Source organism: Pristiophorus japonicus, chromosome 7 (genome assembly GCF_044704955.1).
Source record: "Pristiophorus japonicus isolate sPriJap1 chromosome 7, sPriJap1.hap1, whole genome shotgun sequence".
Lineage (NCBI taxonomy): Eukaryota > Metazoa > Chordata > Chondrichthyes > Pristiophoridae > Pristiophorus > Pristiophorus japonicus.
In genome coordinates this window covers 195062870-195079877 of record NC_091983.1, presented here as the reverse complement: position 1 = coordinate 195079877, position 17008 = coordinate 195062870, and the positions used below count along the sequence as shown (strand labels likewise).

Genomic DNA, 17008 nt, shown 5'->3' with positions numbered 1-17008 from the left:
CTGGTGAACCTTCTCTGAACTGCCTCCAAAGCAAGTATATCCTTTCTTAAATATGGAAACCAAAACTGTACGCAGTATTCTAAGTGTGGCCTCACCAATACCCTGCATAATTGTCACAGGACTTCCCTGCTTTTATACTCCATCCCCTTTGCAATAAAGGCCAAGATTCCATTGGCCTTCCTGATCACTTGCTGTACATAGAAACATAGAAAATAGGTGCAAGAGTAGGCCATTCGGCCCTTCGAGCCTGCACCAGCATTCAATAAGATCATGGCTGATAATTCACCTCAGTACCCCTTTCCTGCTTTATCTCCATAACCCTTGATATCTTTAGCCGTAAGGGCCATATCTAACTCCCTTTTGAATATATTCAATGAACTGGCATCAACAACTCTCTGCGGTAGAGAATTCCACAGGTTAACAACTCTCTGAGTGAAGAAGTTTCTCCTTATTTCAGTCCTAAATGGCTTGTCCCTTATACTTAGACTGTGTCCCCTGGTTCTGGACTTCCCCAACATCGGGAACATTATTCTGCATCTAACCTGTCCAGTCCCGTCAGAATTTTATATGTTTCGATGAGATCCGCTCTCACCCTTCTAAACTCCAGTGAATACAGGCCCAGTTGATTAAGTCTCTCCTCATATGTCAGTCCTGCCATCCCAGGAATCAGTCTGGTGAACCTTCGTTGCACTCCCTCAATAGCAAGAACGTCCTTCCTCAGATTAGGAGACCAGAACTGAACACAATATTCCAGGTGAGGCCTCACGAAGGCCCTGTACAACTACAATAAGACCTCCCTGCTCCTATACTCAAATCCACTAGCTATGAAGGCCAACATACCATTTGCCTTCTTCACAGCCTGCTGTACCTGCATGCCAACTTTCAATGACTGATGTACCATGACACCCAGGTCTCATTGCACCTCCCCTTTTCCTAATCTGCCGCCATACAGATAATATTCTACCTTTGTGTTTTTGCCCCCAAAGTGGATAACCTCACATTTATCCACATTATACTGCATTTGCCCACTCACCTAACCTGTCCAAGTCACCCTGCAGCCTCTTAGCGTCCTCCTCACACCTCACATCGCCGTCCAGCTTAGTGTCATCTGCAAACTTGGAGATATTATACTCAATTCCTTCATTATTGATGTATATTGTAAATAGCTGGGGTCCCAGCACTGAGCCCTGCGGCACCCCACTAGTCACTGCCTGCCATTCTGAAAAGGATCCGTTAATCCCGACTTTCTGCTTCCTGTCTGCCAACCAGTTCTCTATCCATGTCAGTATATTACCCCCAATACCTTGTGCTTTAATTTTGCACACCAATCTCTTGTGTGGGAACTTGTCAAAAGTCTTTTGAAAGTCCAAATACACCACTCTACTAATTACATCCTCAAAAAATTCGAGAAGATTTGTCAAGCATGATTTCCCTTTCATAAATCCATGCTGACTTGGACCGATCCTGTCACTGCTTTCCAAATGCGCTGCTATTACATCTTTAATAATTGATTCCAACATTTTCCCCACTACTGATGTCAGGCTAACCGGTCTATAATTCCCCGTTTTCTCTCTCCCTCCTTTTTTAAAAAGTGGTGTTACATTAGCTACCCTCCAGTCCATAGGAACTGATTCAGAGTCGATAGACTGTTGGAAAATGATCACCAATGCATCCATTATTTTTAGGGCCACTTCCTCAAGTACTCTGGGATGCAGACTATCAGGCCCTGGGGATTTATCGGCCTTCAATCTCATCAATTTCCCGAACACAATTTCCTGACTAATAAGGATTTCCTTCAGATCTTCCTTCTCACTAGATCCTCGGTCCCCTAGTATTTCCGGAAGGTTATTTGTGTCTTCCTTCGTGAAGACAGAACCAAAGTATTTGTTCAACTGGTCTGCCATTTCTTTGTTCCCCATTATAAATTCACCTGAATCTGACCTACCTTTGTCTTCACTATCTTTTTCTCTTCACATATCTATAGAAGCTTTTGCAGTCAGTTTTTATGTTCACAGCACGCTTCCTCTCATACTCTATTTTCCCCTTCCTAATTAAACACTTTGTCCTCCCCTGCTGAATTCTAAATTTCTCCCAGTCCTCAGGTTTGCTGCTTTTTCTGGCCAATTTATATGCCTCTTCCTTGGATTTACACTATCCTTAATTTCCCTTGTTAGCCACGGTTGAGCCACCTTCCCCGTTTTAATTTTTACTCCAGACAGGGATGTACAATTGTTGAAGTTCATCCATGTGATCTTTAAATGTTTGCCATTGCCTATCCACCATCAACCCTTTAAGTATCATTCGCCAGTCTATTCTAGCCAATTCAAGTCTCATACCATCGAAGTTACCTTTCCTTAAGTTCTGGACCCTAGTCTCTGAATTAACTGTGTCACTCTCCATCTTAATAAAGAATTCTACCATATTATGGTCACTCTTCCCCAAGGGGCCTCGCACAAGATTGCTAATTAGTCCTTTCTCATTACACATCACCCAGTCTAGGATGGCCAGCCCTCTAGTTGGTTCCTTGACATATTGGTCTAGAAAACCATCCCTAATACACTCCAGGAAATCCTCCTCCACCATATTGCTACCAGTTTGGTTAGCCCAATTTATATGTAGATTAAAGTCACCCATGATAACTGTTGTACCTTTGTTGCACGCATCCCTAATTTCTTGTTTGATGTCGTCTCCAACCTCACTACTACTGTTTGATGGTCTGTACACAAATCCCACTAGCGTTTTCTGCCCTTTGGTATTCCGCAGCTCCACCCATATAGATTCCACATCATCCAAGCTAATGTCCTTCCTTACTATTGCATTAATTTCCTCTTTAACCAGCAATGCTACCCCACCTCCTCTTCCTTTCTGTCTATCCTTCCTGAATGTTGAATACCCCTGGATGTTAAGTTCTCAGCCTTGGTCACCCTGAAGCCATATCTCCGTGATGCCAATTATATCATATTGTTTAATTGCTGCCTGCGCAGGTAATTCGTTCACCTTATTACAAATACTCCTCGCATTGAGGCACAGAGTCTTCAGGCTTGTCTCTTTAACACACTTTGCCCTTTTAGAATTTTGCTGTAATGTGGCCCTTTTTGATTTTTGCCTTGGATTTCTCTGCCCTCCACTTTTACTTTTCTTCTTTCTATCTTTTGCTTCTGCCCCCATTCTACTTCCCTCTGTCTCCCTGCATAGGTTCCCATCCCCCTACCATATTAGTTTAACTCCTCCCCAACAGCACTAGCAAACACTCCCCCTAGGATATTGGTTCTGGTCCTGCCCAGGTGCAGACCGTCCGGTTTGTACTGGCCCCATCTCCCCCAGAACCGGTTCCAATGTCCCAGGAATTTGAATCCCTCCCTTCTGCACCACTCCTCAAGCCACGCATTCATCTTAGCTATCCTGCAATTGCTACTCTGGCTAGCACGTGCAGTGGTAGCAATCCTGAGATTACTACCTTTGAGGTCCGACTTTTTAATTTAACTCCTCGTTCCCTAAATTCAGCTTGTAGGACCTCATCCCGTTTTTTACCTATATCGTTGGTACCTATATGCACCACGACAACTGGCTGTTCGCCCTCCCGCTCCAAAATGTCCTGTAGCCGCTACGAGACATCCTTGACCCTTGCATCAGGGAGGCAACATACCATCCTGGAGTCTCGATTACGGCCGCAGAAACATCTATCTATTCCTCTTACAATAGAATCCCCCACCACTATAGCTCTCCCACTCTTTTTCCTGCCCTCCTGTGCAGCAGAGCCACCCACGGTGCCATGAACTTGGCTGCTGCTGCCCTCCCCTGATGAGTCATCCCCCCAACAGTACCCAAAATGTTGTATTTGTTTTGGAGGGGGATGACCGCAGGAGACCTCTGCATTACCTTCATTCCACTGCTTTTCCTGCTGATCACCCATGCCGTATCTGTCTGTGTAACGTTTACCTGTGGTATGACCAACTCACTAAACGAGTTATTCATGGCATCCTCAGCATCGCGGATGCTCCAGAGTGAATCCACCCACAGCTCCAGTACTGCAATGCGGTCTGTCAGGAGCTGCAGCAGGATACACTTCCTGCACATGTCGTCGTCAGGGATACTGGAAGCATCCCTGAGTTCCCACATAGCACAGGAGGAGCATGACACATGTCCGAACTCTCCTGCCATGACTTAACCCCTAGATTAACTTAATTTGGCAACAACAATCTTAAAGGTTACCAACTGATAAAGGAAAAGAAAAAGAAAAACTACTCACCAATTACCAGTCAATCACTTATCCCCTTGGCTGTGACGTCACCCTTCGATTTCTTTCTACTTCTTTTTTGCCTTCTCTCCCTGCTGCAGCTGCACCAGCTGGCTCCTCCTCGATATTGCCGCTCCCTCCTCGATCTCCTGCTGGCTGCCTCCCCGACTGCTGGGCCTTTTATAGGCCTCCTGCTCCGACGCTGCTGCACCCTCCTCGATCTCCCTGCATACTAACCTTTTGTGTTTCATGCATAAGTACCCCCAGGTCCTGCTGTATTGCAGCACTTTGCAATCTTTCTCCATTTAAATAATAACTTATTCTTTGATTTTTTTTCTGCCAAAGTGCATGACCTCACACTTTCCAACATTTACTCCATCTGCCAAATTTTTCCCCACTTACTTAGCCTGTCTATGTCCTTTTGCAGATTTTTTGTGTCCTCCTCACACATTGCTTTTCCTCCCATCTTTGTATCATCAGTAAACTTGACTACGTTACACTCGGTCCTTTCTTCCAAGTCATTAATATAGATTGTAAATAGTTGGGGTCCCAGCACTGATCCCTGCGGCACCCACTAGTTACTGATTGCCAACCCGAGAATGATCCAATTACCCTGACTCTGTTTTCTGTTAGTTAGCCAATCCTCTATCCATGCTAATTTATTGTCCCCAACCCCGTGAAGTAACCTTTTATGTGGCACCTTGTCAAATGCCTTCTGGAAGTCCAAATACACCACATCCATTGGTTCCCCTTTATCCACTCTGTTCATTACATCCGCAAAGAATTTCAGCAAATTTGTCAAATGACGTCCCCTTCATAAATCCATTCTGACTCTGCCTGACCGAATTTTGCTTTTCCAAATGTCCTGCTACTGCTTCTTTAATAATGGACTCCAACATTTTCCCAACCATAGATGTTAGGCTAACTGGTTTAAAGTTTCCTGCATTTTGTCTGCCTCCTTTTTTAAATAGGAGCATAGAAACATAGAAACATAGAAAATAGGTGCAGGAGTAGGCCATTCAGCCCTTCTAGCCTGCACCGCCATTCAATGAGTTCATGGCTGAACATGAAACTTCAGTACCCCCTTCCTGCTTTCTCGCCATAACCCTTGATCCCCCGAGTAGTAAGGACTTCATCTAACTCCCTTTTGAATATATTTAGTGAATTGGCCTCAACTACTTTCTGTGGTAGAGAATTCCACAGGTTCACCACTCTCTGGGTGAAGAAGTTTCTCCTCATCTCGGTCCTAAATGGCTTACCCCTTATCCTCAGACTGTGACCCCTGGTTCTGGACTTCCCCAACATTGGGAACATTCTTTCTGCATCTAACCTGTCTAAACCCGTCAGAATTTTAAACGTTTCTATGAGATCCCCTCTCATTCTTCTGAACTCCAGTGAATACAAGCCCAGTTGATCCAATCTTTCTTGATAGGTCAGTCCCGCCATCCCGGGAATCAGTCTGGTGAACCTTCGCTGCACTCCCTCAATAGCAAGAATGTCCTTCCTCAAGTTAGGAGACCAAAACTGTACACAATACTCCAGGTGTGGCCTCACCAAGGCCCTGTACAACTGTAGCAACACCTCCCTGCCCCTGTATTCAAATCCCCTCGCTATGAAGGCCAACATGCCATTTGCTTTCTTAACCGCCTGCTGTACCTGCATGCCAACCTTCAATGACTGATGTACCATGACACCCAGGTCTCGTTGCACCTTCCCTTTTCCTAATCTGTCACCATTCAGATAATAGTCTGTCTCTCTGTTTTTACCACCAAAGTGGATAACCTCACATTTATCCACATTATACTTCATCTGCCATGCATTTGCCCACTCACCTAACCTATCCAAGTCACTCTGCAGCCTAATAGCATCCTCCTCGCAGCTCACACTGCCACCCAACTTAGTATCATCTGCAAATTTGGAGATACTGCATTTAATCCCCTCGTCTAAATCATTAATGTACAATGTAAACAGCTGGGGCCCCAGCACAGAACCTTGCGGCACTCCACTAGTCACTGCCTGCCATTCTGAAAAGTACCCGTTTACTCCTACTCTTTGCTTCCTGTCTGACAACCAGTTCTCAATCCACATCAGCACACTACCCCCAATCCATTACATTTGCAGTTTTCCAATCTGCTGGGACCTCCCCAGAATCCAGGGAATTTTGGTAAATTAAAACCAATGCATTCACTATCCCTGCCGCTTCTTCTCTTAGCCATCAGGTCCAGGGGATTTATCCGCCTTTCGTCCCATTATCTTGCTGAGTACCACCTCCTTAATGATTGTGGATTGTGTGAAGTTCCTCCCCCCTATAGCCTCTTGACTATCCACTGTTGGGATATTGTTAATGTCCTCTACCGTAAAGACTGATACAAAATATTTGTTCAGAGTTTCTGCCATCTCCATGTCCCCCATTACTAATTCCCCGGTCTCGTCCTCTAAGGGTCCAACATTTACTTTAGCCACTCTTTTTCTTTTTATATACCTATAGAAACTCTTGCAATCTATTTTTATATTTCGTGCTAGTATACTATCTTCCCTTTCTTCATCATTTTTTTAATCATTCTTTGCTGGCTTTTAAAAGCTTCCCAATCTTCTATCCCCCCACTAGTTTTGGCCACTTTGTATGCCCTTGTTTTTAATTGGATACCGTCCCTTTATTTCTTTAGTTAGCCACGGATGGCTATCTTTTCTTTTACACCGTTTCCTCCTCACTGGAATATTTTTTTCTTGAGAGTTGTGAAATATCTCCTGAAATGTACGCCACTGTTCATCAACCATCCTACATTTTAATCTATTTTACCAGTCCACTTTAGACAACTCTGACCTCATTCCTTCATAGTCTCCTTTATTTAAGCTTAGTACTGTGGTTTGAGATCCAACTTTCTCGCCCTCCACCTGAATTTGAAATTCATCCATGATATGATCACTCATTCTGAGGGGATCCTTTACTAGGAGATTATTTATTAATCCTGTCTCATTACACAGGACCAGATCTAAGATAGCCTGCCCCTTGGTTGATTCTGTTACATACTGCTTAAGGAACCAGTCCCTTATGCATTCTATGAACTCTTCATCAAGGCTACCCTGGCCAATTTGCGTTGTCCAATGAAGGTTAAAATCGCCCCTGATTATTGCCGTTCCTTTTTTACAAGCCTCCATTATTTCTTGATTTATACTCCATCCAACAGTGTAGCTACTGTTAGGGGACCTATAGACTACACCTACCAATGACTTTTTCCCCTTATTGGCCCAAGTTTCCACATGATTTGCACCTGATTTTTAGGAGCAACTGGTGGAGAACGGACTATCTTAGAAATCGCAATTCTCCACATTTTTTTTTCTGCAGTTCTAGTCAGGTAGAACAGTTCTACTTTGGAACAGAATTTTTTCTTCAAAAGGGGGTGTGTCCGGCCACTGACGCCTGATTTCAAAGTTTCCACAGTGAAAACGTACTCCAAACTAACTTAGAATGGAGCAAGTGAAGATTTTTGTAGAACTGAAAAAACCTGTTCTACACATTAAAAAATCAGGCGCAGGTTACAAATTAGGCGTCCAGAACGAGGTGGGGGGGGAGGGGGGGGGAAGGGAAGTCATTAAATTCTACAATAAATCCTTATTTATACTTATACAAATATTATACAAATAAATCCAATCTGAATAAACATTTATAAGCAAAGAAAAGATTAAATAAACCATCTTCCTACCTGTGTGAAAGTGCTTCAGCCAGCCTCACAAGTTCGTTCGTTCATTCCCGACGGCAGGGGGGGAGGAGGAAGCCGTTCCCGACGGCGGGAGGGAGGGGAGTGCGGGCTCGCCCGAACGCAGCGGGGGGGGGGGGAGGAAGACGTTCCCGACGGCGGGAGGGAGGGGAGTGCGGGCCCGCCCGAACGCAGCGGGGGGGGGGGGGTGGGAGGAAGACGTTCCCGATGGTGGGAGGGAGGGGAGTGCGGGCCCGCCCGCCCGAACGCAGCGGGGGGGGGGGGGTGGGAGGAAGACGTTCCCGATGGCGGGCGGGAAGGAGACAGTGAGAAGGCTGCAGGAAGCCTCGGTGTTGATGTGCTGATGGCAATGTGCTTTTATTAAAAAATGTTCAAAAATTAAACAGCAACAAAGAACTACAAAAATGGCCGAGTGCCAATGTTTTCCTTCACACTGCGCGTGCGCGAACGCTCCAACGCGCACGCGCAGGGTTGCCGGCAGGAAAAAAACTAATTTAAATAGTACCCGCCCCCTCCCACTTACAAAATCGGCGCGAGTGTAGGCTCCGCCCCCCTGGGCGCCGTGCCAAACAGACAAGGAGCTGCAGGGCTCTCCAGAATCGCGAGTTTTTTTTCCGGCGCCGTTTTAGGCGTGAAAAACGGGTGCCCAGCTCGGAGGGGCGCCCGTTTTTTATCATGTGGAAACTTGAGCCCATAATTTCTTATCTCCACCAAGCTGATTCAACATCTTGATCTACTGAGCCAATATCCTTTCTCACTATTGCAGTGATTCCATCCTTTATCAATAGAGCTCCCTCACCTCCTTTTCCTGTCTGTCTGTCCTTCTGGATTGTCAAATACCTGAATATTTAATTCCCAGTCTTGGTCACCTTTCAACCAGATTTTGCTGCTTTTGCACTGTATTTGCTTTTTGCCTCACAAATAGTCTGGTTGCTAACATGGGTGGTCTGGTAGGGCTGCCTTCAGCTCTCTAGGCTGCCTACATAGCTGTTGGCTTCTGAGAACAACCCATCCCAGTTCCTAATGCTGAGAGCCACCAGCTCCAGCCTTCCAGGCTGTCTGTGCAGCTGTGTGACTGCTGACCATCCCGACAATGGTCTGCCCTTGGGGAGAAACAGGTTTTATTCGTATACTATCAATTACTTTGGGCTGTGCCCATGTACAACATAATACGTAGGTACATGTTTGCAATGGCAATGGAAAATTCATATGGCTACTTGAACATTCGAGTTTAAAATACGTTGGGGGTTAATTTATTACCTGTGCTTTAATGTGATGCCAACACTGGGTGCCAAAAGTGGTGGAACTATTCCTCAACAGCAAATCTCTCAAGTTGATAATTCAAAATAGTTAACAAAAATCAAGTTGTTACACATGATGAATGTACATCACTCAAGGAACACTGAGGTTCTACGATTTGTTTGGTGTGGTATCGTTCTGTTGAATACTGGAATACTGTGATTTAACTTAATTCAAGCCATCAAGTATTGTATCTAAAAAGAATCAGTTAACAAATGATTTTCGTAAACCAATGAAAATATGTTTTTTTGTTTTCAAACAGCCACCTCCACTAAGAATATTCATACTTGGGGCTAAAGGATCTGGTAAAACAATCCACAGCAGGTGGTTGGCAAACAAATTGGGTATCTTCCACATTCAGTTCATAGAACATCTTCAGGAGCTCATTATTTCTAAAACTAAGAAAAAAATTGGGCCTGAATATGATGATGAACCAACGGAGGAGGAGTTGGCTGACATAGCAGCCATCGCGGCTCTTGAATGGGTGGAACAACCTGAAAAAACTGAGGATGAACATGAAGAAAAACAAGAGGTAGGAGTTAGATAATATTATATAACAAATATTACAATTGGCATTTTCCCCATCGTCAATTTAAAAGTGCATTCTAGAGTTCTCTGATGGCGTAAGAACATAAGAAATTGGAGCAGGAGTTTTGGCCATTTGGCCCCTCGAGCCTGCTCCGCCATTCAATAAGATCATGGCTGATCTTCTACCTCAACTCCACTTGCCTTACCCCTTAATTACCTTAAAATCCTGAAAGCTATCGATCTCTGTCTTGAATATACTCATTGACTGAGCTTCCACAGCCCTCTGGAGTAAAGAATGCCAAAGATTTACAACCATCTGCGTGAAGAAATTTCTCCACATCTCAGTCCTAAATGGCCGACCCCTTATTCTGAGACTGTGATCCCTGGTTCTAGAGTCCCTGGCCAGGAGAAATATCCTCTCTGCATCTACCCTGTCAAGCCCTGTAAGAATTTTGTATGTTTCAGTGAGAGGCACTGTATCACTAAGATATCCAGCTAAGAATGTTATGGAATCAACTTCTAGTCTATACTGAGTTAGCAAACCTTAGCTGGTACAGCAATTGGAGTGAAACAGTTGTCCTCAGCACTGATTGACGAAGAAGAGCAAAAGTCATCTACAATTCCCACTGATGATTTCCATCCAATGATTTCTAATAGAAAGTGTGTGTGTGGTCATGAGGTGAGAACAGGATCATGCTCGCCTGTGATGCTGTCCATTGAATAGCCTGTGAACACTCAGACTGTGATTCTCTTCCCAGCAGCGGTGTTTCTGTGCTATAATTTCTATGTTTTGGCAGGGCAGGACTTTTACCTTCCCTTATGACACTGCAGGAACAGCGACCTAGTTTCCTGGGTCGGTGTTCATCTGACATGCATGGCTGATTCCCAGCAGCATTCCTGTCACCAAGACAAAGCCCTTCATCAAAGCTCAGTATACTGCAAAGGGCAGCGACTAAGGCCTATCAATTAAGGTAAATGGGAGCCGGAATGGAGGGAAAGGAGGCCACTACAAGGTCCCCTTCCTCCATTTACTCAGGGTCCTTAACTGCCGCTTCTTGGAATCTACCACCACCTTCCACATAACGACCTTAGAAAGCAACGGTAACATCCTAGAAGGGAAGATAATCCAAAGGAGACCTAGGCCTCCTTTCACAGCTGCCATTTATATGGATTCCAGCAATGGTCTTAGTAGGGGGACAAAAATGCAGGTCAGAAGGTGAGGTGGCAGTCGGCCTGCAATTTCCTTCATTCTCCATCTCATTCCCTTTTAATTTCAGGCAGGATCATTGTCACAAATCCTGGTTTCCCTGTCTAAGGGCAAACATAGATTGGCCACGAGTGGCACAAAAACCTCCATAGGTAAAGTTGTCCAACCGTGGCTAACAAGAAAAGTTAAAGATAGAATTAGATCAAATGAAGAGGCTTATAATGTTGCCACAAAGAGAGGTAAACCTGAGGATTGGGGGGATTTTAGGATTCAGCAGAGGAGGACTAAGAAATTGATAAAGAAAGGGAAAATAGAATATGAGAATAAACTAGCGAGAGACATAAAACCAGACTGTAAAAGCTTCTATAGGTATGTAAAAAGGAAAAGATTAGCGAAAGTAAATGTGGGTCCCTTACAGGCTGAGACAGGAGAAATTATAATGGGGAATAAGAAAATTGCAGGGAAATTAAATAAATACTTTGGCCGGGATTTCGCCAACAGGGGCGAGTTCGATGCGGATGACATTGGTGCAGCGTTGGAAACCGCTCCAAAGTGCAGCCTGCTCTCTCCCTTCAATCTTCTGTGGCTGGGGCTTCTTAAGCCCGCCCTGCGGGTTTCCCGACTAATTAACTGGAAGCGGGTCTGATGATGTAATCTGATGATATCATCTGATAACACATCATCAGCTGGTTTCCTTAAAGGGGCCATTCCCAACATTGTTTCGACAGTCCTTCTGTCAGTCTTTTGCAGCATTGAGCTACTGCAAACACTGATAAATACTGCACAAAGGTGCACAGCTGCAACCAGCTTCTTCCATGACTCCCTCCAAATGTTTCTGCCTCTACCACCCTTTCAGGCAGTGAGTTCCAGATCCCCATCAAGAAATTTCCCCTCAAATCCCCTCTAAACCTTCTACCAATTACTTTAAATCAAGTAATTGGTTGTTGACCCCTCTGCTAAGGGAAATAGGTCAGTTTTATCCACTCTATCTCGGCCCTCATAATTTTATACACCTCAATAAGGTCTCCCCTCAGCCTCCTCTGTTCCAAAAAAAACAATCACAGCCTATCTAATCTTTCCTCATAGCTAAAATTCTCCAGTCCAGGCAACATTCTTGTAAATATCCTCTGTACAACCTCTAGTGCAATCACATCTTTCCTGTAAAGTGGTGACCAGAACTGCACGCAGTACTCTAGCTGAGGCCTAACTAGTGTTTTATATAGTTTAAGCATAACTTCCCTACTCTTGTATTCTATGCCTTAGCTAATAAAGGGAAATATTCCGTATGCCTTCTTAACCACCTTATCTATCTGGCCTGCTACCTTCAGGGATCTGTGGACAGACACTCCAAGGTCCTTTTGTTCCCCTACACTTCTCAGTGTCCTACCATTTGATGTGTATCCCCTTGCCTTGTTAGCCCTCCCCAAATGCATTACCTCACACTTCTCCGTATTGAATTCCAATTGCCACTGTTCTGCCCACCTGACTAGTTCATTGCTATCTTCCTGCAGTCTACAGCTTTCTTCTTCATTATCACAGCCTATTTTAGTGTCATCTGCAAACTTCTTAATTATATCCCCTACATTCAAGTCTAAATCATTGATATATACCACAAAAAGCAAGGGACCTAGTACTGATCCCTGCGGAATCCCCTTAGAAACACCCATCAACCATTACTCTTTACTTTCTGCCTCTGAACCAATTTTGGATCCAACTTTCCACTTTACCCTGGATCCCATGGACTTTTACTTTTGTGACCAGTCTGCCATGTGGGACCTTATCAAAAGCCTTGCTAAAATCCATATACACTATATCAAACGCACTACCCTCATTGAACCTCCTGGTTACCTCCTCAAAAAATTCAATCAAGTTAGTCAAACACGACCTTCCCTTAACAACTCTATGCTGATTGTCTTTGATTAATGAAGATTTATCCTGCCCTCAGGATTTTCTCCAATTTTCTCACCACCGAGGTTAGGTTGTAATTACTTGGTCTATCCCTTTCTCCCTTTTTAAACAAAGGTACAACATTAGCAGTCCTTCAGTCCTCTGGCACCACACCTGTAGCCAGAGTGGATTGGAAAATGATGGTCAGAGCCTCTGCTATTTCCTCTTTTGCTTCTCTTAACAGCCTGGTTTACATTTTATCCGGATCTGGGGATTTAGCCACTTTCTAAGATGCTAAACCCCTTAATACTTCCTCTCTCACTATGTTTATTTCATCTAATATTTCATGATCCTCCTCCCTGATTGCAATGTCTGCATCGCCCTTCTCTTTTGTGAAAACAGACGCAAAGTATTAATTAAGAACCATACCCATGTCTTCTGCTTCCACACACAGATTACCTTTTCTGGGCTAGATTTTACACTTTTGTGCAGATCACCCAAAAATAGACGGTATTTATGGCGTGGGCGGTAAAAATGAGTTTTCAGATCGCCGGCTTGTCGCCCATTTTCAAAGCCCCTAGTCTCCATTTTAAAAATTGGGCGTTACCACGAGCGATCTGAAATGGCCGTTAGTGTTAAATCTCTCTGACCTTCTGCCGTAAAGTGTCGCCATCCTTAGCAATGGCATGGCAACGCTTGTTTCCCGCGTTTCAGGAGGTCAGGGGTCATCATTACATGTGCAGAAGAGGAGACAGAGAGAGAGGGAGTAGAGAGGGACTGAATGCATGTGTGGGTGTGGTGTGTGCTTGTTTGGTTGTTGTGGGAGGCACGAGGGCGATTCACCAGTAGCAAAAAGCCTACTAAGCACCCAGAACATAGGTGACACTTAGTTTTTGTCCAACAAATAATATATAACATGGAAGGGATGCAGGAGGCCCTGTAGCTGTTAGCCAGGAACACTGGTGGCAGAGGGCTCCCAGTGGTCTTGGAGCGCGGCACTGCACCCCAAGGTGCTGCACCCCCATTACCAATGACACATCTTGCTTCTGGCTCGGAGCACGTTCCCACCTCGGGACTGTCCTCTCCCGTATCCGTCTAAGCAGTGGTTCGGTCGTCATCCCCCCCGCCCCCCGCCCCACCAATGAAGCAGCGCCTGAGGAATTCCTCGGCCAGGCAGCTTGGAGTCAGGATGGGAAGTGGGAGGGGTAGAGGCGGGGATGAGAAGCAGGGGGCGGGGGGGGCAGGGGCGGAGGGAAGGGTTGGTTTTTAAAGATATACTCATGATTTCCGAGAAATGTTCGGTTTAAATGTTTTTTATTTAACATTGGCTCAGATAGCTGCACCGTTACACACTGGTGATTCCTTAACATCAAAAAAGGTACAATTACACTTAACTACAATCAACTTAAACTTTAACTGTCGCCAAGGTGATGCCCACCATTGATGTATGACCTGCACACCCAGCAATGTGTCAGCCTTGTAAATACCACCAAAGTTCTTTCAGGCAAAGCGCTTATTTATGCGGTCCTGACGTAAGAGTCTTGATGATGCCACCACCGGCCCTTTCATGTGGTCTGCAGGGGGGCGGGGGCATGGCTTCAGCGTCAGCCTGATTGTCTGGCCCGATGTCAGCATCCACCTCCTCATCCTCCTCTTCCTCTCTCTCCTGAGGTGGACCGTCACACCCTTCTGGCAATTCTTGTCCCCTCCTGATAGCCAAGTTGTGCAGCATGGAGCACACCACCACGAATTGAGCTAACTGCTCAGGATGGTATTGGAGCTCTCCTCCTGAGTGGTCCAGGCATCTAAAGCGCTCCTTAAGCACTCCAATGGTTTTCTCCACGTTATTGCGAGTGGCTCTGTGGCTCTCGTTGTATCGCTTCTCGGCTTCGGTGTGGGTGTCACGCAGGGGGGTCATCAGCCAGGTGGCGAGGCCATATCCTTTGTCACCAAGCATCCAGCATTGACCTTGTGACTGATTGTTAAACAAGTCAGATACAGTGCTCTCACGCAGGATGTGAGCATCATGGATGCTGCCCAGAAATTTAGCATTCACTGCCATTATAATTTGCTGGTGGTTGACAACGAGTTGCACATTCAGGGAGTGGAATCCCTTGCGGTTCCTGAAAACCTCTGCACCCTGAAAAGGTGCCCGCATCGCGATGTGCGTACAGTCTATTGCTCCCTGCACCTTGGGGAAGTTAGCAATTCGGTAGAATCCTAGAGCCCTCTCAGTCTGAGCCTCCCTGGTCATAGGGAAGCTGATAAAGTCCATCCTGCATGCGTACAGGGCTCCAGTGACCTATCTAATGCAGCTGACACATAACGCAAATGTCACCAGATGAGGCCTGAAAAGAACCTGATGCGTAGAACGACAGTGCCTTTGACCTCGACGGACTGTGCGGTCCTGATGGTGCTGGCAGGCTGCAGATATCCCTTATGAGCTGGCATATCTCACTGATTACCCCTTTTTGGAAGCGCAGTCTACGAAGACAGGTGGCGTCGGGCAAATTGAGGTAAGACTACTTCTCCCTGTACTTGCTCCTCATCAGTCTGTCACGTCTTACATTGGGCACATGATGCTGTCGGCGCATACCTTCTGCCATCTCGAGTCTGCAGCATGTAAGTGGTCATCAAGAGAGGATGAGAAAGGACAAGCCCCATTCCAATAGCTATCTGTTTTCCACCGATTTGTCACAAAGAATGAATGCCCCGACGAAGACACCTATTAAATTCCAATTGTCCACTGTATGATAAAGATGTTTGTTCAGATGTTCACATCACCTCCAAAAACCTCCAGAGTACATCTGAACTCCCCCGAGGTTGAAGCAGAGCTGCCTTTTAAATGATGCGACATGTGATTTAGAACATGTCGTCCATACCGCTGTGAGTAGTTCCGGTTAGTTCCACTTTTACCCAGCGTTTTTTGGGGGCGAGCGATATTGTGGGTGAGATGTGTGCGAGGTTAGTTTCGGCAAATGTGATCTTTACGAGTGGGCGGTCGGTATTATTGAATCTCGGCGTTAATTACGTGCGGAAAGTAACGCTTGCCGATATTATGGGCGATGGTTTTGCCCATTCTGATGATCCGCCCCAAAAAAGTGGGCGGGCGGTATTATTTTTTCCTGGCATTACGTACATGGGGAAAGTAACGCTCGGCGATAAGTGTCTGAAAAATGGGCTTCAGTTTCCATCTTGTGGCTAAATGGGTGATATCTGGGCGTTATACCTCATTTCAGTGGTAAAATGGACGTTAAGTGGGCGTTATGCATGCAAAAAAAAGTGTAAAATCTAGCCCATGGTCTCTAAAAGGCCCTATTCTTTCTTTAATTATCCTATTGCTCTTAATGTATTGATAAAACATCTTTGGGTTGACCTTGATTTTACTTGCCAAAATGTTTTCATGCTCTCTTTTTGTTTTCCTAATTTCCTTTTTAATTTCACCCCTGCACTTTCTATACTCCTCTAGAGTTTCTGCAGTATTGAGCCCTTAGTATCTGTCATAAGCTTCCCTTTTTTTCTTTATCCTTCCTTGTATGTCCCTTGACATCCAGGGGGCTCTAGATTTGTTATTCACACCCTTATTCTTTAATGGAACAGTCTTGCTCTCAACCCGCAGGATCTCCTCCTTGAATACCTCCCACTGCTCTGACACTGATTTTCCTTCAAGTAGCTGTTTCCAGTCCACTATGGCTAAATCACCTCTCAGCTTATTAAAATTAGCTTTTCTCCAATTAAGCACTTTTATTTCTGGTCTATCTTTGTCCTTTTCCATAACTACCCTAAATCTAACTGAATTGTGATCACTAGCACCAAAATGCTCTCCCACTAATACCCCTTCCACCTGCTCAACTTAATTCCCTAAAACTACGTCCAAAACCATCCCTTCCCTTGTTGGGCTTACTCCATACTGGCTAAAAAAAGTTCTCCTGAATGCATTTTAGGAATTCTGCACCTTCTATACCTTTCACACTAATTTTATCCCAGTTAATATTCGGGTCGTTGAAATCCCCTACTATTACTGCCCTATAGATTTAGCACTTCTCAGAAATTTGCCCACATATTTGCTTTTCTATCTCCCTCTGACTGTTTGGGGGTCTATAGTACACTCCCAGCACTGTGATCGCCCCT

At 45.1% G+C, this 17008-nt stretch overlaps 1 protein-coding gene across 4 annotated transcripts in view; it reads left to right on the top strand.

The window, feature by feature from the left end:
• ak9 (adenylate kinase 9) overlaps positions 1–17008 on the top strand; it is a 702269-nt gene that overhangs the window by 432796 nt on the left and 252465 nt on the right. For all 4 annotated transcript variants that reach the window (XM_070885675.1, XM_070885673.1, XM_070885672.1 and 1 more), the window contains one exon: positions 9518–9787. In XM_070885675.1, the coding sequence (XP_070741776.1) occupies positions 9518–9787 (270 nt within the window). The remainder of the gene's footprint in view (positions 1–9517; positions 9788–17008) is intronic.